Raw genomic sequence first — 27,988 nt, 5'->3', positions numbered from 1 at the left:
GTCAATTTTGACAATGTTATTTTTTCCTCAATGAGTCAGTGGCATCACCTGCTGGCCAGCATGGGAATAGAGTGAAGAAAGGGTTCACTAAGTCACTTATTGTAAATAGGAATAGAATATTAATGTACCATGGTTACACATAATCATAAATGCATTGTGAATAATGAATGAGAAAGTTACACAGGCATGTCATATCATCATGAACTGCATTGTTGGTTAACCAGGAATTTCTCAAAATTCCATGAGATGTATGTCCTGCTGATGGTATACCAGGGAAGGAATTTAGGATCTTGGATGAGGGAGTGTGGATCATCATCATCAGGGTAGGGAAGTTTGTCTTTCAAATGTTGGTTCCATTCACGTCACACTTCTCAAAGACCGTGAAGCCAGGCTGGTAGCCTTCTCCGGGACGCACATACGTCAATGAGTTAAAATGGGGGAGATCCTGAACAGTTCCCCTGTAAAACAAACATTCATAATTAAAATCACCTGATACTGGTAACAGAATATTTTACTAGATTGTGGTTCAGTGAAATCCATAAAAACAACCAAAGGCCAAGATGTTACATACTGAATTGGTAGCCAAACCAATTGCAGGGGATGCCCAGGACCACTGGCTGGTGAGGGTACATGCTCTGGAGCAGGTTGAGCTGGCTATAGTCCTGTGTGGTTGTCCCTCAGAGCGATGCCACATTCTCAATGAGGACCACCTGCCCTTCGGAACACATTGAAGTCTACTGAATCCCCCTCCAGCATTGTGGACTTCAAATCATAGGTCCTAGCAATGAACGTCATGGTCCTGTGGTCACGCTGGCAGAAGTGAGGACCAGCGTGTCTGTGTTTTAATCCCACCACACCTCATCTGACTTCAAATAAATATATGCTACCATTTTACCTTACCCAGGTGTCAAAACTCTGCAGAAAACTGACACCCACCTGACATACAATACTCACACACAGACATGCTCATATTTCAGCTTTTAAACTTGCACAGATCAGTATGAAGAGGGTCATGTTATATTAAACCTATGATTATACCGTGCATGGTTTGTTAAAACAGCATAATATCATAACAGGATTAATTGCACACTAAAGTGTTTCATACAAATTACATTTAGGAATTAACATCTTCACCCCTTCAAGTTTTTGTATTGAGGACAAATACACCTAGTGGTTTTAGTGAGACTCGTCTGTGAATCTGATCTTGTAAGAATGTATTCCACAGTATCAAAACATTTACCAGAGATCTAATGTAAAATAAAATACACTGGTTGTAGCTAGTTACAGTTGTTTGTCATGACAAATGACTTTTCCTGGGAGAATAATAAGGAAGAAGGGAACCATGTATTATGATACGGGCACAATATTCAGCTTTATGCCAATTCTAGGGCCTATATCAGTTTCTCACCATCAACCATTTATCAAGTCATTACCTGCCTTTCCCAGTATGTGATAAAAAAGGACTGTTCCATTTGATCTTCTAGTTCTAATTTAAAAACTCAAAAGGAACGAGGCGTCACTCAAATCCCCTTTAGTAAATCTCACAAAAACAACAAGATCACCAATAAATTAACCTGGACTTTTAATTAGTATTTGTTATTTTTCACACAAATTCTTATAGCTAGCACAGCTATTAAAAAAACTTCACCAAAACAGTCAGCAATCAGTGACACACTAAATGCCCTTTATAATAGTATGTGTATATGCACCAGTGTACCATTTGCTACAGATTTTCAACCTGGAAAAACACTAGAATTAGCAGTGAAATTCACAAAACATACTCAAAGATTGAGTTGAACATAATCTAAAACTGAAGTTTTTGCATTAATGCTTGTCTGAGTATGGGTTGGTCTTCCATAGGCAAATTATCCCTTCCAGCTAGCTTGGATTCTATTTCTGTGTATTAATAATTTAGCCTTGCACTCTGCCCACCCTGTCTCCTCTATCCTCATACCACTCAAGAGCCTCAGTTTGTCTTTCACTGTAGTCCAACAATACATATTTTTAGCAAATTACTTTAAGTATACTTGTTATTTCAAGTAGACAGCAAAGTTGTTCGTGATATGAAGCGTAAGATTTTCGCAACACAAATTATACAGGAGAAGGCTTAAGTATACCCAGTAACTGAGTTGCAGGTTTCAGAGTATTGCAGACAACAGCCCCTCCGCTGGCAAATGTTCTTATTACATGTGGACTACTTAACTCAGCGTGCCATCAGTTTAGGTGTTGCAGAATAGGGTAATAAACATGAAAAAGCCAAGTAACTATGAAATTATGAATGAAGATGAAAACAGTGAGTAGGCCAAAAAGTGATAATGCATTCATATGAGCATAAGCAAAGGCAATATTCAGTAAGCACAGAACATACTCTTACATTTCATAAGTTACTCATTCCAATGTCCATTACGTCACAGGGCCAGGGGCATTCTTCTAAACAAACACCCCCAGGTTGAGAGCTTGGCCCTTATGCTAACATGTACAGGGCTTCAGGGAGTTTGCATCACTGTCCTGTTTGTCCTGCTCTCCCCCCAGAGAAGTCATATCTAGGTATAAATTAGTGGAACCCAGGCACGCATCCATCTCTTTCTTGTGAGCCTGCAGAACCTGCTGTGTCAACTGGATGAATGACTGGAAGATGTAAAGAAAATATATCACCACAATTGCCTCATGTTCCCCAACATAACGTAAATATACTGAACAAAAATATAAAAACGCATAGTTGCTCCCATGTTTCATGAGCTGAAGTAAAATATCAAAACATTTTCATACGCACGAAAAGCTTATTTCTCTCAAATATTGTGCACAAATGTGTTTACATCCCTGTTAGCGAGCATTTCTCCTTTACCAAGATATTTCATCCACCCGACAGCCCAGGACCTCCACATTTGGCTTCTTCGCCTGCGGGATCATCTGAGACTAGCCACCCAGACAGGTAATGAAACTGAGGAGTATTTCAGTATGTAGTAAAGCCCTTTTGTGGGGAAAACGCATTCTGATTGGCTGGGCCTGGCTCCCAAGTGGGTGGGCCTATGCCCTCCCAGGCCCACCCATGGCTGTGCCCCTGCCCAGTCATGTGAAATCCGTAGATTAGGGCCTAATGAATGCATTTCAATTGACTGATTTCCTTCTATGAACTGTAACGCAGTAAAATCATAGAAATTGTTACATGTTTCATTTTTGTTCAATATCCAAGGTATTGACTCATTAAGGCCTATGTCTCACCTCATTTATGTTGCAGTTGGTGCAGGCACTTGTCTCAAAGAATTCCATTCCATAGGTTTTTGCTAGCTGTAACAAGAGCTCATTAAGGATGGAAAATGTTCAACTGTGTATGAAAGAAAATAGTTGTTATGGCTGAGTCAAACAGTGAGATAAAGGCCAACCTTGCTTCCTTGTTCTTTAGGAACTTTCCTCATCTGCTCCTCATCAGCCTTGTTCCCCACCAGGATCCTCTGCACCTTGTCAGGGGCGAACTGAAACAGTGTGACAGGGTTGAGAAATAGACAACCGGGCACCAGTTCAATGAGAGACGATGTAAATACTAGGTCAGTCAAACACAGAGAAGCAGAGAAAAGGAGAAGGGGGGACAAAAAGAATGACAGCATGAATGGAGAGGGCTGTGTTTTATCAGTAGGTGTTAGCCTTACCTCATCCACATCACTAGCCCACTTCAAAATGTGCTGAAAGGAGCTGGAACTTGTGATGTCATACACCAGGATAATTCCCTAGTGAAAGATCAAGAGGGGAGGGACTGTCATGACAGATTGTGAGCACATGACTAGGCACTTCATATTGTGTAAAAAGTTTAACTGGTACAGTTATTCATTCCTGAACAGGGATTATTGGTGTATAGAGAACCCACCTGTGACCGTCTGTAGTACTGTTTGGTGATGGTCTGGTATCGTTCCTGGCCAGCAGTATCCCTGCACACAGACAGAGGCAATCCCCAGTTTTACATGTGACCACATTTCAGAATATTTATAATCCTACTCAAATCAACAGGTAAAGCTTATTTCAAACACTGTTTTACAGAATGTAAAATTCACATTTGTGATAGGTGTGTCAATAACTACTGTATATGGTAAGTCATTGTCTGGACGATCTTGTCACTCACCATATCTGTAGTCGTACTTTAATGCCATCTACTTGTAATGTTCTCATTTTGAAATCCACTCCTAAAAAAAGTAAAAAATTAAGTTTTGCAAACACACATGTATTACTCTTGGCTGCATTTTCTATCCATATCCTCCGTCTCCCCATTGTTGAATTCTGTATCTCCCTCCAGTTTTCCTTACTGAGCTTGTGCTTTCATGTATCTTTATACTTCCATTGCCGGACTGGAGTTTTACCGAAGCCTCAAAGAGTGTAGTCTAATCTCAATATATCCTATTCGTGCATCAAAACAGCCTGTACTAGTCAATAAGTATCCCTGGTAGGTTAACATTCGTACCCCTGGGCTAAGGGTAACAGTGACACAAACTTGAAGGGGATACTGATGAGGACTGGGTTACTTAGACACCCACTTAACCCAGTTGAAGGTCCTTTCAAAAAAATTTAATAAATACAAATCGGCCTTTAGAGGTCATCTTGCTAAAGGGAATTCAATTGTTATTTACTACAGTGCATTCCTGCAGGGCCAAGGAAGACGTGACTTGGGTTGTCTATCGAATTCTGCATGAAAAATGTATACATTTAAAATGTCAGTGGTGTGAGTGATAGCTTCACAGTTAAAGAAGCATAAAAACCCAGTAAATAGTCAGGTGCAAAAGGTCAGCTGCTTGCAACATTAACGTCACAACAAAAACCACACAGTAAACAAACACAGTGGACATCCCTGCAGTCAGCATGCCAAATGCACACTCCCTCACAACTTGAGGCATCTATGGCATTGTGTGACATTTGACATGCATTTTTTTGTTGTTATTCTGTCTCTCACTGTTCAAATAAACCTACCATTACAATTATAGACTGATCGTTTCTTTGTCAGTGGGCAAACGTACAAAATCAGCAGGGGATCAAACACTTTTTTCCCCTCACTGTATGTTAAAAAAAAAAAAAAATGTGCAAGTATAATAGTAATATTTAAAATTACTAAATTGGGTAATTTTGAATAAATGTATTTAAATTTACATCGGGCCGCTTCTGGGGGGATTCTGGTAAGATGCCGGAAAAGTCGGCTTAATTCCTGTAGATGGAAACGGCCCGATGTACTTGGGCCGATTCTGGGCAGTCATTCATTTAGATTCTGGACCGATTCAAATCAGTTCCAGCCCCCCGGAAGAGGGCTGCTTCCTCATTGCTAGCTGGGAATAGTCTCTACAAGGCAGAATGTTGAATAAAATGATATTTAGACTTCCTTTACCGGTTGTACATTAGTGATGGGAATTCAGAGTATTTTCATTGAGCTGACTCCGTTCAAAATGCTTTAAAAAGTACATTTTTAGAACCAAAGAAACTTGTCAAATATCCAATGTAAAGCCCAAAAAGTAGTCCACCATTGTCAGATCATAAAATGCTCTTTCAATACATTTTTACCTGAATAAATTATTAGATCACATGCAACAATTTTTTTTTTAAATGCTAAAATGGGCATGGACCAGAATGACACATTCTCCCTACTATTTATTGTTTCTGCATTGAGGATTGATCCTCTTTAGAAAATTATTTTGTAACTTATTTGAAGGTAAGTAATTGTTGTTTTGAGCAACAACAACAAAAAAAAAAGATGAAAAAAAAGATGAAACAGTATGAAAATTTCATGTCACGATTACAGTGACCAAAATTAGCACGGTTATCAGTATTATCGCGATATTGTTAAAATGTGCTGGAAACTTTCAAAAAGTACTGATACAGTGAAATCATTTCAGCAAGTTTTATATTGAAAATCAACAAACAAATAAAATGAACAGCACAATGCACTTTGTGTGCATAAACATTTAAATAATAACATTTAAAGATGGCACCATGTGCCCAGGAGGTAAGTTTCCCCATGCGCAGGTTTAAATGAACACAACCTTAAGCAAATCAAATAAACAAAATTAGCAGCACTATGCACTTTGTGTGCATAAAGATTAAAATAACAACATTAAAGATGGTACCATGTGGCCATGAGGTAAAAGTTTCCCTAGTGCAGGTTATGAACACAACCTTAAGCAAATCAAAATGTACATATAAAAGCAACACAAGTAAAGCAATGTGCATGTAAGAACAATACAACCATATGTAAACAAATCCAATGTGCAGGTGTTGACATTAAAATAACAATATTTAAACAAATCAAATGAACAGCACTGATTGTATGTCCGTTCTCTCCTTCATAAATAAATAAGGTGCTGCTGGCCTAACATCCTGTACGTATGCATCTTTGTTCACTTGAGATTGAAATGTAAAAATGTCAGCATTTTTACTTTGTCAGGTTTAAGTAGTGATCTGCGAGGGGAGAGAATGTGCACGCTGTCACTGAACACTGATGGCACGCTGGTTGCTGGGATGCACAAAAGCTCTGATGCATGGCCCCTCGTTACATTGTAATTATTCACACATAGACTGTATGCATCTTCTGTGTTGCATTTGAGTATATGCAATGACCCCATGTACAATTTACATAAATACAAATGAGTCTTTAGACAGTGATAGTAATTGCAATGAGCCCAACAATTGACATAAATACAGGAGTCTTGTATAGGAGCCTATCGTGTTTCTCCTGTTGGAACACTTTTACAACCAATTCGACGACTGACGGGTTTTAAATGAACAAAATATTTTGGTTGGGTGACTAAACTACATAACGTGTTATCGTGTGCAATGGGCGAATAGAGTCTGCAGACACACGACGCATACAGCAGCAGAACTGTAGTGTTTTTACAGGAGTAGGTAGCACTGAAAGCTTCAGTTTACATGATTGACAAGTTATTAGTAAGTTAGACAAACCATGACATTTTCCCCCCATCATGCATTGAGCTAAACGTTAACTTACCTTGCATTCACTTTAGCGGGTGGTGGTCACGAAGATGACTCAAGAGATTTGAAGTGTTGCCCCCTTTCGCAGCGATTTTTTGTTGTCGTTGTAGGTTCTGCAGAAAGGGTGACCAACTTCGATTGAGTTTCCCTCAGCACTCTTGTAAAACCCAAAGTACGACCACACTTCAGATTTGGTCCTCTTAGAAGGCTGAAAAATCTCGAACACTGTCACTGCCTTCCGCAATGTTTTTACCTACTTCGGTTGAGTTTTTCAAACCACGGTAATCAAACACGGTTTAATTAAAACGGTAATACTACTACGGTAATACTAAAACCGTGAAACCGGTAACCGTTTCACCCCTATTATTAACAACCTTCACTAAACAAATCCGTTCAAAAAGATGTTTGTTGCGAATGACCGATCACTATTGTACATGCTACTGGTCCTTTTGGTGGATATAGGGTATCCGCAGGAAAGTGTTGTTTACCAGGCTTTTTGCGGCGGTGCTAGCCTCTGTCGCTCATATTTTCAATCTGTTGAAGCATTGCATGTGACGCACAACACACTGTTGGGTTTTATTTCACTTATTAGATATGATGCATTACCATTTACAGTAGATGTAGGCCTAAGTATGAACGGACTGTAATGCACTAAGAGGTTTATATTGTATTAACATAGATTGAGCAACATATAATAGACATGACTAACTGGAGGGTTGCTGGCTAGTAGGAGTGTAGGCTGAGTAGACTCGTGACACACACACACACACACAATGCCTGGTTGTGGGGCCGCTCAAGGACAGGTGTACGGGAGGGGCTGGTAGAATGGAAGCAGAAACTGTCCTAACTGTAGCATAAAAACAGGCACTGTCCTTGGGTGTCTGACTCTCGGGTACACACATAAAGATAAGCTAGAAGACAACTATGCTTGGCAACAAAGATGCGTCTAGAGGCTGGGACCAGCCTGCACGCCAACGATAGGATGAGTAAGTTTAAACCACGCTCATCCTCCCTCTGACAGGCCAGCAGTGAGCTGGAACTATCTCTGTCAGAGTATTTAATGAAGAACTTATGTCATTTTCAGTTCTCTGTTTGCCCTGCGAGGTGTTACAGTGAACCCGTATATACGAAGATTGCATTTACCATTTATTCTGCTTGACTAATTCTATTAATAAACAGCTGAAAATATATTCAGTAGCCTAGTGTTAAATTTTGTTCTGATACCTTGAAAATAAACAGAAATATAGACAAGAATACTTTAGGTCGGGTTGATAACACTGACATTTTGTATCCGATTACCTCCGACATAGGTACAACATCTACGGACAACAGGTAAACTAAGTTGAAATGAAGTTCGTTCAACATTCTGTCTTGTAATGGGACTGCATGTTAGAGACCAGTGTGTAAGTATTTCACTCTCAGATTCTGAAAAAAATTGTGACCAAGGCCCTACTCATTTTAAGCACTTCCACTGTCCACAGTGGGCTCACTGTGGTGTCTAAACAAACTGTCCATAGCCAGGGCCCAGGGGGGAATTACATGTTATACATGGAAGCTGAGAAAACAATCACCTGGTTCAAAGTTTGTAGTAGGTTCTCACTCTGAGAAACATTTCCTCTGTTTAAGTTTGTAGCACTAACAAAGGCAACCTTTGATACAGTTAGGACTACGGCGTAGTAGCGTTTCAGAAACATGTCCCTCAACAAAGATGTTGGTGAAGCACCGCATGATAAAACTACAAGAAAGTCCATTCTATCTTTTCGTATAGAATTACTTGCTATCAATCACTTATTGTGGGAGCCGCATATTTGCCGGCAAACTTGCACGAATCAACGGTCAAACTAACTAACCCATTGCAATCAACAACAGCTTACCAATAGTAGAGATATGCGATGAATTAAATTCGTTATCCGTGAACTTGCACAACAAACAAGTTTTCCCAACCCCGGAATCTCCTAAAATCAGCAACCTGACCAAAACGTCGTACTGCTTTGCCATGGTGGACAAAACAAACTATGAAATCAAACATGCCTGTCGCATATTCCAAAGATATAACATAGTTACTGATGAGGAAATTAGTTGCATTCCTTGTAGGTATTCATTGGGGTGTATTCATTACGCCTATTCGGTTGCAAAACGTTTCGTCTGTTGCTAAATGTTTTGCAACAGAAACCGTTTACTCCAAACGGAAAAGCTTGGTGACGAAAACGAGTTTCTATTGGACAAATTCAGGTAGGTCCCACGCTGTTTCGTACCATTTGGTTCTTAAACGATAAATGGTTTCCGTTGCAAGACGTAATGAATACACCTGTTTCCCTGAGTTTTCCCCTTATTCCCCATTAGTGAGAAGTATAGAAATCACAACGTTGTAGGTCTACACGTGCTACTATCGCGTATATGACAGCATCTTTGTTTTAAAGTAGTACATTTTCTTCTTAGTTTGATGCACCTGCGATGCTGGAATGTTGAACCAAATATTGTAATTAATTTGTGGCCACTAGATGGCGGTCATATCTTAAAGCCATTTACAAACTACGGAAACCAATTGTAAGACACTGCTCTGATCATTAGCTGATGGCTCGCAACCCGTTTACTTTTCCTACAATGTCCATGCAAACATTGGTTATTTCCTAGTCATGATCTCTATGGCGAGAACTCACATGCATGTGGGTGGCTCTATCATTTGCGCCCCGATCTGACAGAGGGAAGGATCGAACCTGCTTTCAGAAGGGCAGTTAGATCAAAGGCTTGGAGAAGCGATGAGAGCACCACGAAAATAAAGGGGTTACAAAGTAGCCCATCTCTTTCACAAATGAAACAAACTATATATTCGTTTCATCTCTGTAAAAAGTTTTCAAACAAAATACAAGCAGTATTTCATATTTAAATTTAGTGTCAAATGGTAGCAGTTGGAAAAATGTTTTATTCACGTTGAACTGCACATACTGATTTTCTGAAGAAAGTATTGCTACTTATTACCCTTATCTACCAGATGTCAGTGCTGTTCTATTTCTCGTCACAAATACTGGAATTATTTCCTCCTGTTAAGGTTTGATGCCTGTGTAACCGATGTGAAATGGCTAGTTAGTTAGCGGTGGTGCGCGCTAATAGCGTTTCAATCAGTGACGTCGCTCGCTCTGAGACTTGAAGTAGGGTTTCCCCTTGCGTTGTGGCCCTGAAAGAACTTAATTGGACTCTATGTAAACTGGAAATCACATATCCTGAGGCTGCATTTATTGTAGCTGGGGATTTTAACAAGGCTAATCTGAAAACAAGACTCCCTAAATTTTATCAGCATATCAAAGCCCTCACCTGCCCTCCTTTCGGAAAATCTGACCACGACTCCATTTTGTTGCTCCCAGCCTATAGACAGAAACTAAAACAGGAAACGCCCGTGCTCAGGTCTGTTCAACGCTGGTCTGACCAATCGGATTCCACACTTCAAGATTGCTTCGTTCACGTGGACTGGGATATGTTCCGCATAGCGTCGGACAATAACATTGATGAATACGCTGATTCGGTGAGCGAGTTCATTAGCAAGTGCATCGGTTATGTTGTACCCACAGCGACTATTAAAACCTTCCCCAACCAGAAACCGTGGATTGATGGCAGCATTTGCGCAACACTGAAAGCGCAAACCACTGCTTGTCATCAGGGCAAGGTGACCGGAAACATGACCGAATACAAACAGTGTAGCTATTCCCTCCGCAAGGCAATCAAACAAGCTAAGCGTCAGTATAGAGACAAAGTAGAGTCGCAATTCAATGGCTCAGACATTAGAGGTATGTGGCAGGGTACAAAAAGAAAACCAGCCCCGTCGCACACCACGATGTCTTCCTCCCAGACAAACTAAACAACTTCTTTGCTCGCTTTGAGGACAATACAGTGCCACAGACACGGCCCGCTACCAAAACATTTAAACGTGTTAACCCTCGCAAGGCTGCCGGCCCAGACAGCATCCCTAGCCGCGTCCTCAGAGCATGCGCAGACCAGCTGGCTGGTGTGTTTACAGACATATTCAATCAATCCTTATCCCAGTCTGCTGTTCCCACATGCTTCAAGAGGTCCACCATTGTTCCTGTTCCCAAGAAAGCTAAGGTAACTGAGCTAAATGACTATCGCCCCGTAGCACTCACTTCCGTCATCATGAAGTGCTTTGAGAGACTAGTCAAAGACCATATCACCTCCACCCTACCTGACACCCTAGACCCACTCCAATTTGCTTACCGCCCCAATAGGTCCACAGACGACGCAATCGCAATCACACTGCCCTAACCCATCTGGACAAGAGGAATACCTATGTAAGAATGCTGTTCATCGACTACAGCTCAGCATTTAACACCATAGTACCCTCCAAACTCGTCATTAAGCTCGAGACCCTGGGTCTCGACCCCGCCCTGTGCAACTGGGTCCTGGACTTTCTGACAGGCCGCCCCCAGGTGGTGAGGGTAGAAAACAACATCTCCACCCCGCTGATCCTCAACACTGGGGCCCCACAAGGGTGCGTTCTCAGCTCTCTCCTGTACTCCCTGTTCACCCATGACTGCGTGGCCATGCACGCCTCCAACTCAATCATCAAGTTTGCAGACGACACTACAGTGGTAGGCTTGATTACCAACAATGACGAGACGGCCTACAGGGAGGAGGTGAGGGCCCTCGGAGTGTGGTGTCAGGAAAATAACCTCACACTCAATGTCAACAAAACAAAGGAGATGATCGTGGACTTCAGGAAACAGCAGAGGGAGCAGCCCCCTATCCACATTGACGGGACAGTAGTGGAGAGGGTGGAAAGTTTTAAGTTCCTCGGCGTACACATCACGGACAAACTGAAATGGTCCACCCACACAGACAGCGTGGTGAAGAAGGCGCAGCAGCGCCTCTTCAACCTCAGGAGGCTGAAGAAATTTGGTTGTCACCAAAAACACTCAAACTTTTACAGATGCACAATCGAGAACATCCAGTCGGGCTGTATCACCGCCTGGTACGGCAACTGCTCCGCCCACAACCGTAAGGCTCTCCAGAGGGTAGTGAGGTCTGCACAACGCATCACCGGGGGCAAACTACCTGCCCTCCAGGACACCTACACCACCCGATGTCACAGGAAGGCCAAAAAGATCATCAAGGACAACAACCACCCGAGCCACTGCCTGTTCACACCGCTATCATCCAGAAGGCGAGGTCAGTACAGGTGCATCAAAGCTGGGTCCGGGACTAAAAAACAGCTTCTATCTCAAGGCCATCAGACTGTTAAACAGCCATCACTAACATTGAGTGGCTGCTGCCAACATACTGACTCATCTCTAGCCACTTTAATAATTAAAAATTGGATGTAATAAATGTATCACTAGACACTTTAAATGTTTACATACCTTACATTACTCATCTCATATTTATACACTGTACTCTATACCATCTACTGCATCTTGCCTATGCCGTTCGGCCATCGCTCATCCATATATTTTTATTCATTCCTTTACACTTGTGTGTATAAGGTAGTTGTTGTGAAATTGTTAGATTACTTGTTAGATATTACCGCATGGTCGGAACTAGAAGCACAAGCATTTCCCTACACTCGCATTAACATCTGCTAACCATGTGTATGTGACAAATAAAATGTTGATTTGTTAAACAGAACAGGTACTAGCCTACATCACCAGATAAAGATGGCTCCTTTAAAATGCATGATGAGCCTGCATGAGAGGTGTGTGTCAGGTATGTGGATTATCTGAGCTCAGTGCTCACTTCAAATTGGCATTGTCAATAGGCCGGTCAGCCAGCACCATGCAACTCAGTGCTTAGAGCATGTAGGGTTTAAAATGTGGGACAAACATTGACACGAATGGTGCTGGTAAGAACGAAGTACCAAGAAAACTCACCAAACAGTAAGGCATTCTTTGACATATATTTTAAGCTGCCCTCTAGGCCAGGTCTCCCTTGTAAAATAGGTATTCTGACCGCAATGGGACTTCCTGGATAAGGTAGACTTGGTACAGAACCATTTTACGTCTGTATTGTAGTCCCCCACTAACAAATGTTATAACAAAAGCTGGGAGATTGTAAGCAAGACCACCTTGAAGCACAGTCTATCTAGGTTTTCAAACATATCTTGTCAAACAAGGGTAATCTAGTTGACTGTTCATCTAAAAGTATGCTACGCTATCACAACACCCCATCAGACCAAGAGTTTACTATTCAAAATAAATGCATCCTGTCACTAAACACAGCACTGGATAAAATAGTTTTATTTATAAGTTTCTCAGCAAAGGTATGCCTCAACTTGCACGAATTGTTGGCAGTACTTACAACACCTGTAATATCAATAGAAAAAAAAAAAAAAATCTAGATTCTTACACATTAATTATCTGTAAAATAAAAAATCTAAATGACAAACATTCCCAGGACAGGCAAATATTTCGAGGGGTTTTTCTTTGTAGAATGGACAACATTTACAAGTATACAGTAATATGCACTACACTGATATGGCCTTTTCCTTTAATACAAATAAAAAGGTTACTACCTTTTAACTGCATTGTGTAACATTAAATATTTATCAATTTTGAAAAAATACATGTAATATTCATTTTCTTGAGAATAACAAAATAAAAACATTGCTGAACCTGTGAGGTGAGAATATATTAAATGATGCCAACACTGATGAAGGATGAACAATCTCCATTGACAAGTGGTAAAATTCAACAAAAATGTACAATATGGGATAAGAAATCAATTTCAACATATCACTTTGAAATATGTGTAATCAAATCCCTATATTTAAAGACTTCATCCATCCACCCTGATTCCAGAAGATTGCATTACATACATTTTTTTTCAAAGCAACTTAACATTCTTTTGTGGAAAAGTACAAATATTAAAAAGGTAAACTATTCCTACGGACATTTTCTCAAAAGGTCTGTGAAAGTCTCAACTCTTCGAACAGGTTCATTGAGGTGATCCAAAACGAGACATGGGAGTATTTGTTGTAGCTAGACTAAAGCTGTTCACCTTCATATCCGATTCTGAATAATGATGTTTTAAAAGCATTAAGTTCTTCAAACTGCAGAGCTGTGTCACTTTGGGGGTGTTGAGACGTGTTTGTGCACCATGAGGCGTGACAATACACTGGCAAAGGAGGAGAAAGGTTGAAGAGTTGTATATACACTGCATTCGGAAAGTATTCAGACCCCTTGACTTTTTTCACATCGTTACGTTACAGCCTTACTGTAAAATGGATAAAAACATTTCCTCAACCTACACACAATAACCCATAATGACAAAGCGAAAACAGGTTCTTAGTTATTGAGGTCAGGTGCATCCTGTTTCCATTGATCATCCTTGAGATGTTCCTACAACTTGACTGGAGTACATCTGGTGTAAATTCAATTGATTGGACATGATTTGGAAAGGCACACACCTGCCTATATAATGTCCCACAGTTGACAGTGCATATCAAAGCAAAAACCAAGTCATGAGGTCAAGGGGGCAGCAGGGAGCCTAGTGGTTAGAGCATTGGGCCAGTAACCGAAAGGTTGCTAGATCGAATCCTCAAACTGACAAGGTAAAAATCTGTCATTCTGCCCCTGAACAAGGCAGTTAACCCACTGTTAACCTTCATTGTAAATTGTAAATAAATAATGATGGTCATTCTGACAGAGCGCCAGAGTTCCTCTGTGGAGATATGAGAACCTTCCAGAAGGACAACCATCTCTGCAGCACTCCACCAATCAGGCCTTATGGTAGAGTGGCCAGACGGAAGCCACTCCTCAGTAAAAGGCACATGACAGCCTGCTTGGAGTTTGCCAAAAGGCACCTAAAGGACTCTCAGACCATGTAGAAACAAGATTCTCTGGTCTGATGAAACCAAGATTGAACTCTTTGGCCTGAATGCCAAGTGTCACATCTGGAGGAAACCTGGTACCATACCTACGGTGAAGCATGGTGGTGGTAGCATCATGCTGTGTGGATGTTTTTCAGCGGCAGGGACTGGGAGACTAGTCACGATCGAGGGAAAGATGAACACTGCAAAGTACAGAGATCCTTGATGAAAACCTGCTCAAGACAGACTGGGGTGACAGCTTACCTTCCTACAGGACAAAGACACTAAGCACACAGCCAAGACAATGCACTAATGACTTCGGGACAAGTCTCTGAATGTCCTTGAGTGGCCCAGCCAGAGCCCAGACTTGAACCCAATCGAACATCTCTGGAGAGACCTGAAAACAGCTATGCAGCGATGTTCCAAATCCAACCTGACAGAGCTTGAGGATCTGCAGAGAAGAATGGGAGAAACTCCCCAAATACAGGTGTGCCAAGCTTGTAGCGTAATACCCAAGACTTGAGGCTGTAATCACTGCCAGGTAAAGGGTCTGAATACTTGTGTAAATATGATACATTTATTTTTAATGAATGTGCAACAATGTCTAAAAACCAGTTTTTGCTTGGTCATTATGGGGTAATGCGCATACATTTATAAAACATTTTAATCCATTTTAGAATAAGGCTGTAACGTAACAAAATGTTGGAAAAGCCATGATCGCACCTTTCTCACATGGCCTTCCCTCTGTCTCCTGGACTGGCATGAGAAGGATGGAAACAGACTGAACAGGAGGAGGAGGGGGCTGGTGGATAAGAGTCTCTCTGGTGATAGCACTGTGGATGGAGTCTAGATGGGCTCCACACGCAGCTTCTTTCTATTGGCCGGCTCCTCTGTCTCTGATTCAGAGCTGGAGTCGGAGCCTCCATCGAAGGCAGACACTGTGCTCCCCTTGGGGTTGGTGTACCAGCTGCTGTCAGAGGAAGAGTAGTTGGCCTGGAGCGTAGTGTTCCCTTTGGCTTTCTCCAGTGCACGGACTAAAATCAACCAGAGAAACACAGAACAATAGGATAAGTATAAGTCTCTCCCTTCTCCACCGTGAAACATTGTTCACTGGGATAATGCAATAAAGGCCATCAGAAGCAGAGTGTAAGTAGTGCAAGTATGGTTCTGATCAGTAGTGCCCATGACCAAGACACACCATGACTCACCCTCCTGCACCTGCAGTTGTCCCTGGGCCTTGAGCCCACACTCACCCTGCTGCTCTAGCATTGCATTCTGCTTCTTCAGGTCGTCAATGTCCTGCTGGTGTGTGTGGTTTTTCCGTCTCATGTACTGGATGTAGTCTGTGGCTTTGTCTAGGATCTGAGCTCGGGAAGCCTGTTTGACAGATTGCTGTCAGCAGCAAATTAAAAACTCAGCCATGAGGCAATGTTTCATTTGTCCTTATCAGAGCATTACAGATGACACACTGGTGGCCTAGTTATTCAAGATTAGGCTAAATACCATTAGCTTATTGGAACCAAGTATCATTCCAAGCTGATTATTAACTCATTAATGAAAAATATACCATTCAAAATAATGGGTGAGGCTTATTTGATCATCATTGCTACAGTAGTAGATTTAGCATTAATACATTTGGACATTCATACAAACTACTAACTTCATATTGCATTTATTCTACAGTCTGACAGAGCTGGAAAGTAGAAAATACCGATTACTAACTTCACTAACCTTCTCCCCTTGTAACACAGGCACAGAGTCCCGTAAACTGCTGAAGCTGTCTTTAATGTGGTCCCTACGTTTGCGCTCCAGCGCATTGTGATGTGCTCGTTTGTCAGCCTGCAAAGAGAGATTCACAGAGGAATCAATGTCAACCCAAACTAGCAATAGGCCTAATAGGTGGCCAAATGTTAAAGCAAACATTTTAAAGTTGGCTTCTTCCTCCAATGTTGAAGTTTTTTTTTTAAAACATAGGCTGTCCATTTTAATCCCCATTAGAATCCGAACTCAATGATTTAACACATTAGCCCAACACATTGCTAATGAGTTGATCCTAGTAACAGTAAGGATAAATATAGACTGATGCACAATTTAAAGGGATATTTCACCCAAACTACAAAATTACATTGGTTTCCTTACGCTGTAAGCAGTCTATAGACAAGGTATTGGTGGCACAAATCCCATTAAAGTCATGGGACCAATATTAGCATTTTTCACACATGTTCAAAACATCTAAGTGACTTGAGCTTCACAATACATTTGAGATACTTTTGAAAGATTTGGACATGTGTGAAAAATGCTAATATTGGTCCCATGACAAATGGGATTTATGCCATAAATGCTAGAACATTAGCATGTAGAAACAGTACAAGGGAATTTAAACCAAAGCATGGATTGCTGTCATACCTTGTCCATAGACTGCTTACAGGGTAAGGAAAGAAATGTGTAATTTGGGTGAACTATCCCTTTAAAAGCTACAATATGTAACATTTTGGCAATCGACCAAATTCACATAAAAATCTAAGTTACAGAGCTGTCATTTTCATTGAAAGCAAGTCTAAGAAGTGTAAATCTGTTCTATGTGCACTATTTCTATGCTTCCTAAATTATAAGTTCTTAAATTTTAACTTTCGGTTTTGTACCCCATAATGACAATGTGAAAACAGATTAAAAAAAGGAAAAAAGAAAAAATACAGAATTACCTTATTTACATAACTATTCAGACCATTTGCTGAGACTCGAAATTGAGCTCCGGTGCATCCTGTTTCCATTGATCATCCTTGAGATGTTTCTACAACTTGATTGGATTCCACCTGTGGTAAATTCAATTGTCTATATATGGTCCCACAATTGAGAGTGCATGTCAGAGCAAAAACTAAGCCTTGAGATGGAAGGAATTGTCCGTCTACCTCGGAGACAGGATTGTGTCGAGGCACAGATCTGGGGAAGGGTACCAAAAAAAATTCTGCAGCATTGAAGGTCCCCCAAGAACACAGTGGCCTCCATCATTCTTAAATGGAAGACGTTTGGAACCACCAAGACTCTTCCTAGAGCTGGCCGCCTGGCCAAACTGAGCAAATCGGGGGAGAAGGGCCTTGGTCAGGTAGGTGACCAAGAACCCGATGGTCACTCTGACAGTGCTGCAAAGTTCCTCTGTGGAGATGGTTGTCCTTCTGGAAGGTTCACCCATCTCTGCAGCACTCTACCAATCAGGCCTTTATGGTAGAGTGGCCAGACGGAAGCCACGCCTCAGTAAAAAGGAACATGACAGCCCGATTGGAGTTTGCTAAAAATAGGCACCTAATGGATTCTCAGACCATGAGAAACAAGATTCTCTTGTCTGATGAAACCAAGATTGAACTCTTTGGCCTGAATGCCAAGCGTCACGTCTGGAGGAAACCTGGACCTATCCCTACGGTGAAGCATGGTGGTGGCAGCATCATGCTGTGGGGATGTTTTTCAGCAGCAGGGACTGGGAGACTAGTCACGATCGAGGGAAAGATGAACGGAGCAAAGTACAGAGAGAGCCTTGATGAAAACCTGCTCCAGAGTGCTCAGGACCTCAGACTGGGGTGAAGGTTCAGCTTCCAACAGGACAATGACCCTAAGAACACAGCCAAGACAACACAGTAGTGGCACTGGGACAAGTCTCTGAATGTCCTTGAGTGGCCTAGCCAGAGCCCGGACTTGAACCCGATCGAACATCTCTGGAAAGACCTGAAAATAGCTTTGCAGCGACGCTCCCCATCCATCCTGACAGAGCTTGAGAGGATCTGCAGAGAATGGGAGAAACTCCCCAAATACAGGTGTGCCAAGCTTGTAGTGTCATACCCAAGAAGACTTGAGGCTGTAATCGCTGCCAAAGGTGCTTTAACAAAGTACTGAGTAAAAGGGTATGAATACATAGGTAAATGCAATTTCCGTTTTTTCTTATTTTATTAATTTGCTACATTTTCTAAACCTGTTTTTGCTTTGTCATGATGGGGTATTGTATGTAGATTGCTGATGAAAAAAACGATTTAAATCAATTTTAGAACAAGTTTGTAAGGTAACAAAATGTGGAAAAAGTCAAGGGGTCTGAATACTTTCCAGCCGCAAATGCAATGACTGCATTGTCTTTTCACCTATTGATGAAGTGTGAACAACCTGTCAAAAGACATCATTTTACATTTTAGTCATTTAGCAGACGCTCTTATCCAGAGCGACTTACAGTAGTGAATGCATACATTTCATTTCATACATTTTTTTTTTCTGTGCTGGCCCCCCGTGGGAATCGAACCCACAACCCTGGCATTGCAAACACCATGCTCTACCAACTGAGTTACAGGGAAGACTAAATCAATGTGTAATTGTGATAGGAAGGACACAATGTATATTATTCCCTCTCATGGGGTGCATAGTACACAGCAAAAATGACATGACTTTTGAATGGCATCCTCTGCATAGTGTGATACAAGTTTGATACTTGGCGGAATTTACCCATCAGACATGTTTAGGTTAAGCCGCAATGTTTACAAGTTTCTTGCAAGAAAACAAACTAAAGGAATGGGTAATTTTGTACTGCTAGCTAGCTAAATATAGGATGTGTTTAGGCATTATATGATGGAATTACCCTTTAAGCCTCATAGATACATGTAGATAGCTAAAATTACATCTAAAAGAGAAAAGTATACCTAGCTAGCTAACTTTGGAAAAATGGCACTGCCCTTGTACACTTCTCTGCACAAGCTTAGCTGACCTCGCAACCGTGTTGATGGGGTAATATTAACCTTTAGCACCCGTTGACCCATTCATAGACACTAAAACTACCTATAGCACACATTGATGATAGTATCTTCTGGCCAGGGGAGTTTTGTTAAGAGTTCCAACACTTCTCCCGAGTGGCGCAGAGGTCTAAAGCACTGCATCGCAGTGATTGGGGCGTTACTATAGACCCAGGTTCAAACCCGGGCTGTGTCGCTGCCGGCCGCGACCGGGAGACCCATGAGGCAGAGCACAATTGGCCCAGTGCTGTCCGGGTTAGAGGAGAGTTTGTCCGGCAGGGATGTCCGTGTCCTATCGCGCTCTAGCCGGGCGCATGCACGCTGACTTCGGTTGCCAGTTGTACGGTGTTTCCTCTGACACATTGGTGCGGTTGGCTTCCGGGTTAAGTGAGCAGTGTGTCAAGAAGCAGTGCGGCTTGGCAGGTTTGTGTTTCAGAGGACGCATGGCTCATGGGAATTGGGAGTTGCAGCGATGGGACAAGACTAACTACTACCAATTGGATATCACGAAAAAAAACGTAAATTGTCCCAACTCTCGTTCTGAACATTAAAATGCATCTCTTAAGGTTTTTGGAAACATAAGGAGTGTATTTTCCAAATATAAATTACAACTAGAGGTCGACCGATTAATAGGCACGGCCGATTTCAAATTCATAACAATCGGTAATCTGCCTTTTTGGACGCCGATGGCACTGTGATAGACTATATTCAGTTTGCTGAGTAGAGTGTTGGAGGCTATTTTGTAAATGGCATCGCCGAAGTCAAGGATAGGCAGGATAGTCAGTTTTACGAGGGTATGGCAGCATGATTGAAGGACGCTTTGTTGCAAAATAGGAAGCCAATTCTAGATTTAAATTTGGATTGGAGATGCTTAATGTGAGTCTAACCAGACACCTAGGTATTTGTAGTTGTCCACATATTTTCAGTCAGAACCGTCCAGAGTAGTGATGCTGGACGGGCGGGCAGGTGCGGGCAGCGATCGGTTGAAGAGCATGCATTTAGTTTTACTTGCATTTAAGAGCAGTTGGAGGCCACGGAAGGATAGGTGTATGGCATTGAAGCTCGTCTGGAGGTTAGTTAACACAGTGTCCAAAGAAGGGCCAGAAGTATACAGAATGGTGTCGTCTGCATAGAGGTGGATCAGAGAATCACCAGCAGCAAGAGCGACATCATTGATGTATACAGAGAAAAGAGTCAGCCCGAGAATTGAACCCTGTGGCACACCCATAGAGACTGCCAGAGGTCTGGACAACAGGCTCTCCGATTTGACACACTGAACTCTGTCTGCAAAGTAGTTGGTAAACCAGGCAAGGCAGACATTTGAGAAGCCAAGGCTGTTGAGTCTGCCGATAAGAATGTGGTGATTGACAGAGTCGAAAGCCTTGGCCAGGTCGATGAATACAGCTGCACAGTATTGTCTCTTATCGATGGTGGTTATGATATCGTTTAGGACCTTGAGCGTGGCTGAGCTGCACCCATGACCAGCTCGGAAACCAGATTGCATAGCGGAGAAGGTGCGGTGGGATTCGAAATGGTCTGTGATCTGTTTGTTAACTTGGCTTTCAAAGACCTTAGAAAGGCAGGGTAGGATAGATATAGGTCTGTAGCAGTTTGGGTCTGGAGTGTGTCCCCCTTTGAAGAGGGGGATGACCGCAGCAGCTTTCCAATCTTTGAGAATCTCAGACGATATGAAAAAGAGGTTTAACTGGCTAGTAATAGGGGTTGCAACAATTTCGGCTGATCATTTTTAGAAAGAGAGGGTCCAGACTGTCTAACCCTGCTGATTTGTATGGGTCCAGATTTTGCAGCTCTTTCAGAACATCAGCTATCTGGATTTGGGTGAAGGAGGAGAAATGGGGGAGGCTTGGGCAAGTTGCTGTGGAGGGTGCAGGGCTGTTGACCAGGGAAGGGGTGGCCAGGTGGAAACCATGGCCAGCCGTAGAAAAATGCTTATTGAAATTCTCAATTATCATGGATTTATCGGTGGTGACAGTGTTTCCTAGCCTCAGTGCAGTGGGCAGCTGGGAGGAGGTGCTCTTATTCTCCATTGACTTTAGTGTCCCAGAACTTTTTGGAATTTGTGCTGCAGGATGCACATTTCTGTTTGAATAAGCTAGCCTTTGCATTCCTAACTGCCTGTGTATATTGGTTCCTAACTTCCCTGAAAAGTTGCATATCGCGGGGGCTATTTGACGCTAATGCCGTACGCCACAGGATGTTTTTGTGCTAGTCAAGGGCAGTCAGGTCTGGAGTGAACCACGGGCTATATCTGTTCCTGGTTCAAAATCTTTTGAATGGGGCATGCTTATTTAAGATTTTGTGGAAGGCACTTTTAAAGAATAACCAGGCATCTTCTACTGACGGAATGAGGTCAATATCCTTCCATGTTTTAGGGAGCGTTTGACAGTGATGAGGGGTGGTCGTTTGACCGCAGACCCATTACGGACGCAAGCAATGAGGCAGTGATTGCTGAGATCCTGGTTGAAGACAGCAAAGGTGTATTTGGAGGGCAGGTTGGTTAGGATGATATCTATGAGGGTGCCCGTGTTTACGGATTTGGGGTTGAACCTGGTAGGTTCATAGATAATTTGTGTGAGATTGAGGGCATCAAGCTTAGATTGTAGGATGGCCGGGGTGTTAAGCATGTCCCAGTTTAGGTCACCTAACAGCACGAGCTCAGAAGATAGATGGGGGGCAATCAATTCACATATGGTGTCCAGGGAAAGCGGCAACGATGACAGACTTGTTTATAGAAAGGTGAATTTTTAAAAGTAGAAGTTCAAATTGTTTGAGCACAGACGTGGATAGTAAGACAGAACTCTGCAGGTTATCTCTGCAGTAGATTGCAACTCCACCCCCTTTGGCAATTCTATCTTGTCAGAACATTTTATTGTTAGGGATGGAAATTTCAGGGTTTTTGGTGGTCTTCCTAAGCCAGGATTCAGACAAGGCTCGGACATCTGGGTTGGCAGAGTGTGCTAAAGCAGTGAATAAAACAAACTTAGGGAGGAGGCTTCTAATGTTAACATGCATGAAACCAAGGCTTTTACTTAATTAATGACCAACGGCTCGTATTTCTGTGTTTATTATAATTAAGTCTATGATTTGATAGAGCAGTCTGACTGAGCGGTGGTAGGCGGCAGAAGGCTCGTAAGCATTCATTCAAACTTTACTGCGTTTGCCAGCAGCTCTTAGCAATGCTTGCTTCACAGAGCTGTTTATGACTTCAAGCCTATCAACTCCCGAGATTAGGCTGGCAATACTAATGTGCCTATTAGAACATCCAATAGTCAAAGGTATATGAAATACAAATAGTAGAGAGAGAAATAGTCAACGCGTCATAATTCCTATAATAACTACAACCTAAAACTTCTTAACTGGAAATATTGAAGAACTAGGCATATTGAACCACCAGCTTTCATATGTTCTCATGTTCTGAGCAAGGAACTTAAGTTAGCTTTTTTACATGGCACATATTGCACTTTTACTTTCTTCTCCAACACTGTTTTTTCATTATTTATTTGAGACTAAATAGATTTGATTTATGTATTATGAGGTTAAGAGTTTATTATTGTTCATCAGTATTATTACAAGTATATGTATACAAAAATAACGATTAAAGAATTTAAAAAAATAAAAAAGGTTGCAGGTCGCGTTTAACAACAAAAGAGGGGCTTGTCGCTTCATCAACTTCAACTGATGTGCAAATTCCAACGTGGTGGAAGTGTCGATCCACTGTTCACCAGTCTTGGTATACCTGATGGTCAAATGCCAACTCTACCTCCCTAGGTATTTTTCAGCTGTTATCGTGCCTGCTGTATACATTCCACCTCAGGACAATAAAAATAACAAGCTGGCCCTTAACGAACTGTACAAGGCTATAAACAAGCAGGAAACCCTACACCCAGAGGCTGCCTTTCTGGTTGCCTGAGATTTTATTTGGCGTCACTAAGACATGCGATGCCCAACTTCCATCAACACGTCTCCAACACCACTAGGAGGGATACAGTCCTAGACCACTGATATTTCAGTGTGGCTCAGTTGGTAGAGCATGGTGTTTGCAACGCCAGGGTTGTGGGTTCGATTCCCAAAGGGGGCCAGTTTTAAAAGAAATGAAATGTATGCATTCACTACTGTAAGTCGCTCTGGATAAGAGCGTCTGCTAAATGACTAAAATGTCCGCTAATCGGCAGGTAGCCTAGTGGTTAGAGCATTGGATTAGTAACCGAAAGGTTGCAAGATCGAATCCCCGAGCTGACAAGGTAAGAATCTGTCGTTCTGCCTCTGAACAAGGCAGTTAACCCACTGTTCCTAGGCCGTCATTGAAAATAAGAATTTGTTCTTAACTGACTTGCCTAGTTAAATAAAAGGTAAAAAAAAAAAATCTGCAAATCACATCAGGCCTCCGTACTCTTGCTTCCTGTTTTACAAGCAGAAGCTGAAGTACCGGCGATTCACTCCGTTGAGAAATGGTCTCCAGAATCAGAGGTTATGCTACAGGACTACTTTACTAGCGCTGATAGGAATATGTTTAGAGACTCCGCTGATAACATAGATGAGCTAACCACCCGCTTCATTAGAAAATGCATTGGCGACATGGTACCCACGGTGAGGGTTTGCTGCTTCTCCAGTCAAAAGCCCTGGATTAACACCAAAGTTGGCGCTAAACTAAAAAGCAGGGCTACCGCACACAGAGCTATCGTAGACAACCCTGATGCTACGACCAAAGACGGGAATAAGTACAAGGCGGCCCACTAACCCCGCAGATTCATCAAACGAACAAAAGGACAATATAGGAATAAGGTGGACTCATATTACACAGGCTCCGACACCCGCCGCATGTGAGAGGGGCTACAGTCCATTACAGATTACAAAGGAAGACCCAACCGTGATCTACCCAACGATGCCTCTCTAAAAGATTAACTCAGTGCATTTTATGCACGCTTTGACAATGTTGAGTCGTGTGTGAGGGCTGTCACCCACCCTGAGGACTGGGTGATCTTACTCTCCGAGGCCGACGTGAGAAGGGTCTTTAAATCAGGTCAACACCCGCAAGGCCCCGGGCCCCAACGATATTCCAGGGTGCGTTCTCAGAGCATGTCCAGAACAGCTGGCAGGGATATTCACATTCAATGTTCAACCTCTCCTTGTCCCAGTCTGTAATCACCACGTTTTAAGATGACCACAATCATTCCTGTTCCTAAGAACTCTAAGGCTTCATATCACAATGATTACTGCCCTGTAACAGTCACTTCTGTAATCATGAAGTGCTTTGAGAGGCTGGTTATGGCACACATTAACTCCACCATCACAGCCACTCTAGACCCACTCCAATTTGCATACTGCCTAAAAAGATCCATAGAAGATGCAATCTCAATTGCTCTCAAAACTACCCACACCCACCCAGAAAAGAGGATCACCTATGTGAGAATGTTGTTCATTGACTACAGCTCAGCGTTCAACACCCTTATCCCCTCCAAGCGTGTCACCAAGCTTAGGACTCTGGGTGTGAACACCTCCCTCTGCAACTGGATCCTGGACTTCCTGATGGGCCGACCCCATGTGGTGAGGATAGACAACATCCCCTGAACCACACTGACCCTTAACACAGTGGCCCCACAGGGGTGTGTGCTTAGTCCCCTCCTGTACTCCCTGTTCACCCACAACTGTATGGACGCCAACGCCATTATCAAGTTCGCTGACGACACGACAGTGGCAGACCTGATCACCGGCGACAAGAGTCAGCCTACAGGAAGGAGGTCATTGACCTGGCAGTGTGGGGCCGGAGCAACAACTTCTCCCTCAACGTCAAGAAGACCAAGGAGCTGATTGTGGACTACAGGAAACGAGGGGGGACGAGCACACCCCCACACATCAATGGGCGGTTGTGGAGCAGGTAGACCGCTTCAAGTTCCTCGTGTCCAAATCACTAGACTTAAAATGGTCCAAACACACACACACACGCACAGTCACGAAGAAGGCACGACCTCAGGAGGTTGAAAAAGTTTGGCCCTCAGAAATGTTTTGGTACCCTTCCCCTGATCTGTGCCTCGACACAATCCTGTTTCGGAGCTCTACGGACAATTCCGTCGACCTCACGTCTAGGTTTTTGCTCTGACACGCACTGTCAACTGTGGGACCTTATATAGACAGGTGTGTGCCTTTCCAAATCATGTCCAATCAATTGAATTTACCACAGGTGGACTCCAATCAAAGTTGTAGAAATATCTCAAGGATGATCAATGGAAACAGGATGGACCTGAGCTCAATTTCAAGTCTCATAGCAAAGGGTCTGAATACTTATGTAAATGTGGTATCGGTTTATACATTAGCAAACATTTCTAAAAGCCTGTTTTTGCTTTGTCATTATGAGGTATTGTATGCAGATTGACGAGGGAAAATTTTAGAATAAGGCTGTAACGTAAATGTGGAAAAAGTCAAGGGGTCTGAATATGCTCCTTATCTTTCATGTCAGCAATAAATATTATTTCAAATAAAAAAGACTTACTGTGGGAGTTTTGTACAGATCTATATGCTGTGTGCCTCCAGTTGACAAACTACACTTTCTCCCACGTTAGTGTACAAACAGGTCAGTGGAGGCTGCTCCGGGAGAACGGCTCCTAATAATGGCTGGAACGGAGTAAATTAAATGGCATCAAACCATGTGTTTGATGTATTTGATACTATTCCACTAATTCCACTTCAGACATTACCACGAGCCCATCCTCCCCAATTAAGGTGCCACCAACCTCCTGTGACCTGTGTTCCCCAGATGCTAGATAGATAATTAGCACAGGTTGTTCGAAAACACATTTCTTTCCTGGAGGCAAGCAAAGTCGGTAGCCGAGGTCTGTAGCCGAAGTCTACGCCCTCCTCGTCGGCCATTGGTCAACAGTAGGGATTCTTCAATGAAGTGCACGTTGTCAATGAAGGAGACGATTCGTTCTCATTTTTTCACTTAATACTGCACCAAACATCCTAGTCAGAAGCAAAATTGCGCAACTATGAACTCCTCTCAAAATGTCAAAATTAATGACATATCTTGAGGAAATGGACAAACAGTACTATTGCCGTTTTTTCTCGCGAATGTCTTAATATATGCCATCCGAACGGAAGCATGCTGACGCTTTTACACACAGCTGTTCGTACCATGTTAGATAGCAAATGAGCACAGGTGGGCCCTCTGTCAACACGCGTTGTTCGTGAACATATGGCAGTGTGGGAACACTAACCCTATAAAAAGGTGTGTATCAATTGAACATATTGTATTACATTTATTTTTCACTGATATGAAATAGCTCCTTATCCTTCCAAAACTCGACTGCAAGTGATGCGTGTTAATGTTGAGACCAAGTGTCACGCCTTCATCCAATGATGTAATGTAATGGGACAGAGTCATGAGCTAATCCCATTCCTGCTTTGAGGTACGTTTTCAGACCCATATCTGGCACCAGCTCCAGGTGTCTTAATGTAACCATGTTTGCGTTCCGACACCAGGGCATCTCAACATAATTTGGGGGGGGGTTATCTTCTTGCAAGATAGACAACCCCAGTGCAGAGCAGCGTAATGGTGGGGTTATCATTTTACAAGATATACAAATGATGCAGCTGGATTTTGAGTCGCAGGCATTGCTGTTTGTTGATGCCCAAGGGTCTAGCCAAGTTAGCTAGGTAGCAAGCGACTTTCATTCAGTTATAGAACAGGAAAGCTCCGTGTTGGCTAACGTTAACTACATTCTCCTAAAACTGGTAACGCTAACATTAGCTAGTAAGTCAAACGTTTACTTGGCATTATCGTAGATGGACATTTTAAAAATACATAAAATAGTTTGAGAGAATGTTTTAGCTAACTGGGTTTGCAGGTTACTGGGTCAAATATTTATGATCTGCCAGTTCAGCTACACTAGCTAGCTAGTACACCAGGAAACAACAAGCACGCGTTTCCCTCAAAGGCTCGAGCGAGCACATTAACTTACGTCACTGTCAACATCGATATCTTCGTTGTCGCTCATTCTTTGGTGAAATGTATGAGAGGGGGGGAGTGTTAAAAACAAAGCGAGGTAGCAACCAAAATGAAATCAAGAACGGAGCAACTCCTACAGCAGGGACAAGACGATCAACGGATTCTCTCCACGTGATTCGCCTACACATGGACACAACAGCCTGTAAAGCGCATGTGCGAACACGAAATGTTGTATGGGTATTGGTGTCCTTGGAGTGACTCATTAAACGCTTACCATTATGTCACCATTTTGTAATTGTACTGTATTATTCCTGACAAAGTTTTGAAATACCATTACAATATCTGCTTTATAATTTTACCGTACACCTTGTGGTGAATAGGCAGCTGATCCTAATGCAGTGACTTCTACAGATGCATAGAAAGACAGACAGATTCTGATCAGTAAATTCACATTGATAAATTGTGTTAATTTATTACCTTTGATTAAGG

At 42.4% G+C, this 27,988-nt stretch overlaps 2 protein-coding genes across 9 annotated transcripts; both read right to left on the bottom strand.

The window, feature by feature from the left end:
* Positions 1 to 96: 96 nt before the first annotated feature.
* On the bottom strand, positions 97 to 9,115 carry LOC106611074 (ras-related protein Rab-15). 5 transcript variants are annotated; one of them, XR_001330048.2, is made up of 8 exons: positions 8,835 to 9,115; positions 4,115 to 4,175; positions 3,863 to 3,923; positions 3,648 to 3,725; positions 3,384 to 3,473; positions 3,223 to 3,288; positions 572 to 710; positions 97 to 458 (listed from the first exon to the last, which is right to left on the bottom strand). XR_001330048.2 is itself a non-coding variant. In XM_014210938.2 (8 exons), the coding sequence occupies exons 2-8, from the start codon at positions 6,981 to 6,983 to the stop codon at positions 2,470 to 2,472; spliced, it is 522 nt and encodes a 173-aa protein (XP_014066413.2). In that variant the 5' UTR covers positions 6,984 to 7,073; positions 8,835 to 9,076; the 3' UTR covers positions 1,566 to 2,469. The 5 variants fall into 5 exon arrangements, 4 of the variants coding, with proteins under 4 accessions (XP_014066415.1, XP_014066413.2, XP_014066412.2 ...); XM_014210938.2 differs by lacking the exons at positions 97 to 458; positions 572 to 710 and adding exons at positions 1,566 to 2,628; positions 6,977 to 7,073 and having other exon boundaries at positions 8,835 to 9,076; XM_014210940.2 differs by lacking the exon at positions 572 to 710 and having other exon boundaries at positions 8,835 to 9,113.
* A 4,069-nt stretch (positions 9,116 to 13,184) lies between these two features.
* LOC106611077 (protein max) lies at positions 13,185 to 27,706 on the bottom strand. Of its 4 annotated transcripts, none has more exons than XM_014210941.2 (4): positions 27,513 to 27,706; positions 16,496 to 16,612; positions 15,982 to 16,165; positions 13,185 to 15,807 (listed from the first exon to the last, which is right to left on the bottom strand). In XM_014210941.2, exons 1-4 carry the CDS (start codon positions 27,546 to 27,548, stop codon positions 15,620 to 15,622), a joined length of 525 nt encoding a protein of 174 aa, XP_014066416.1. In that variant the 5' UTR covers positions 27,549 to 27,706; the 3' UTR covers positions 13,185 to 15,619. The 4 variants fall into 4 exon arrangements, with proteins under 4 accessions (XP_014066416.1, XP_014066417.1, XP_014066418.1 ...); XM_014210942.2 differs by having other exon boundaries at positions 16,505 to 16,612; positions 27,513 to 27,698; XM_014210943.2 differs by having other exon boundaries at positions 16,027 to 16,165; positions 27,513 to 27,697.
* Between the last annotated feature and the right edge of the window lie 282 nt (positions 27,707 to 27,988).

Source organism: Salmo salar, chromosome ssa09 (genome assembly GCF_905237065.1).
Source record: "Salmo salar chromosome ssa09, Ssal_v3.1, whole genome shotgun sequence".
NCBI lineage: Eukaryota > Metazoa > Chordata > Actinopteri > Salmoniformes > Salmonidae > Salmo > Salmo salar.
Note: the sequence above shows the minus strand (reverse complement) of the source record. Positions and strands in the feature narration are given on the sequence as shown.

Excerpts from the sequence above, each read along its gene's own strand:
- LOC106611074 (XM_014210937.2), bottom strand. The coding sequence starts at position 8,958 with ATGGCAAAGCAGTACGACGTTTTGGTCAGGTTGCTGATTTTAGGAGAT. Across the intron at positions 3,474-3,647 it reads GGGCTAGTGATGTGGATGAG|TTCGCCCCTGACAAGGTGCA; the intron begins GTAAGGCTAACA and ends ACACTGTTTCAG. Across the intron at positions 2,629-3,222 it reads CCAACTGCAACATAAATGAG|TCATTCATCCAGTTGACACA; the intron begins GTGAGACATAGG and ends TACATCTTCCAG.
- LOC106611077 (XM_014210941.2), bottom strand. The coding sequence starts at position 27,548 with ATGAGCGACAACGAAGATATCGATGTTGACAGTGAC. Across the intron at positions 16,166-16,495 it reads AAGGGGAGAAGGTTAGTGAA|CAATCTGTCAAACAGGCTTC; the intron begins GTTAGTAATCGG and ends TGCTGCTGACAG. Across the intron at positions 15,808-15,981 it reads ACAACTGCAGGTGCAGGAGG|TCCGTGCACTGGAGAAAGCC; the intron begins GTGAGTCATGGT and ends GGTTGATTTTAG.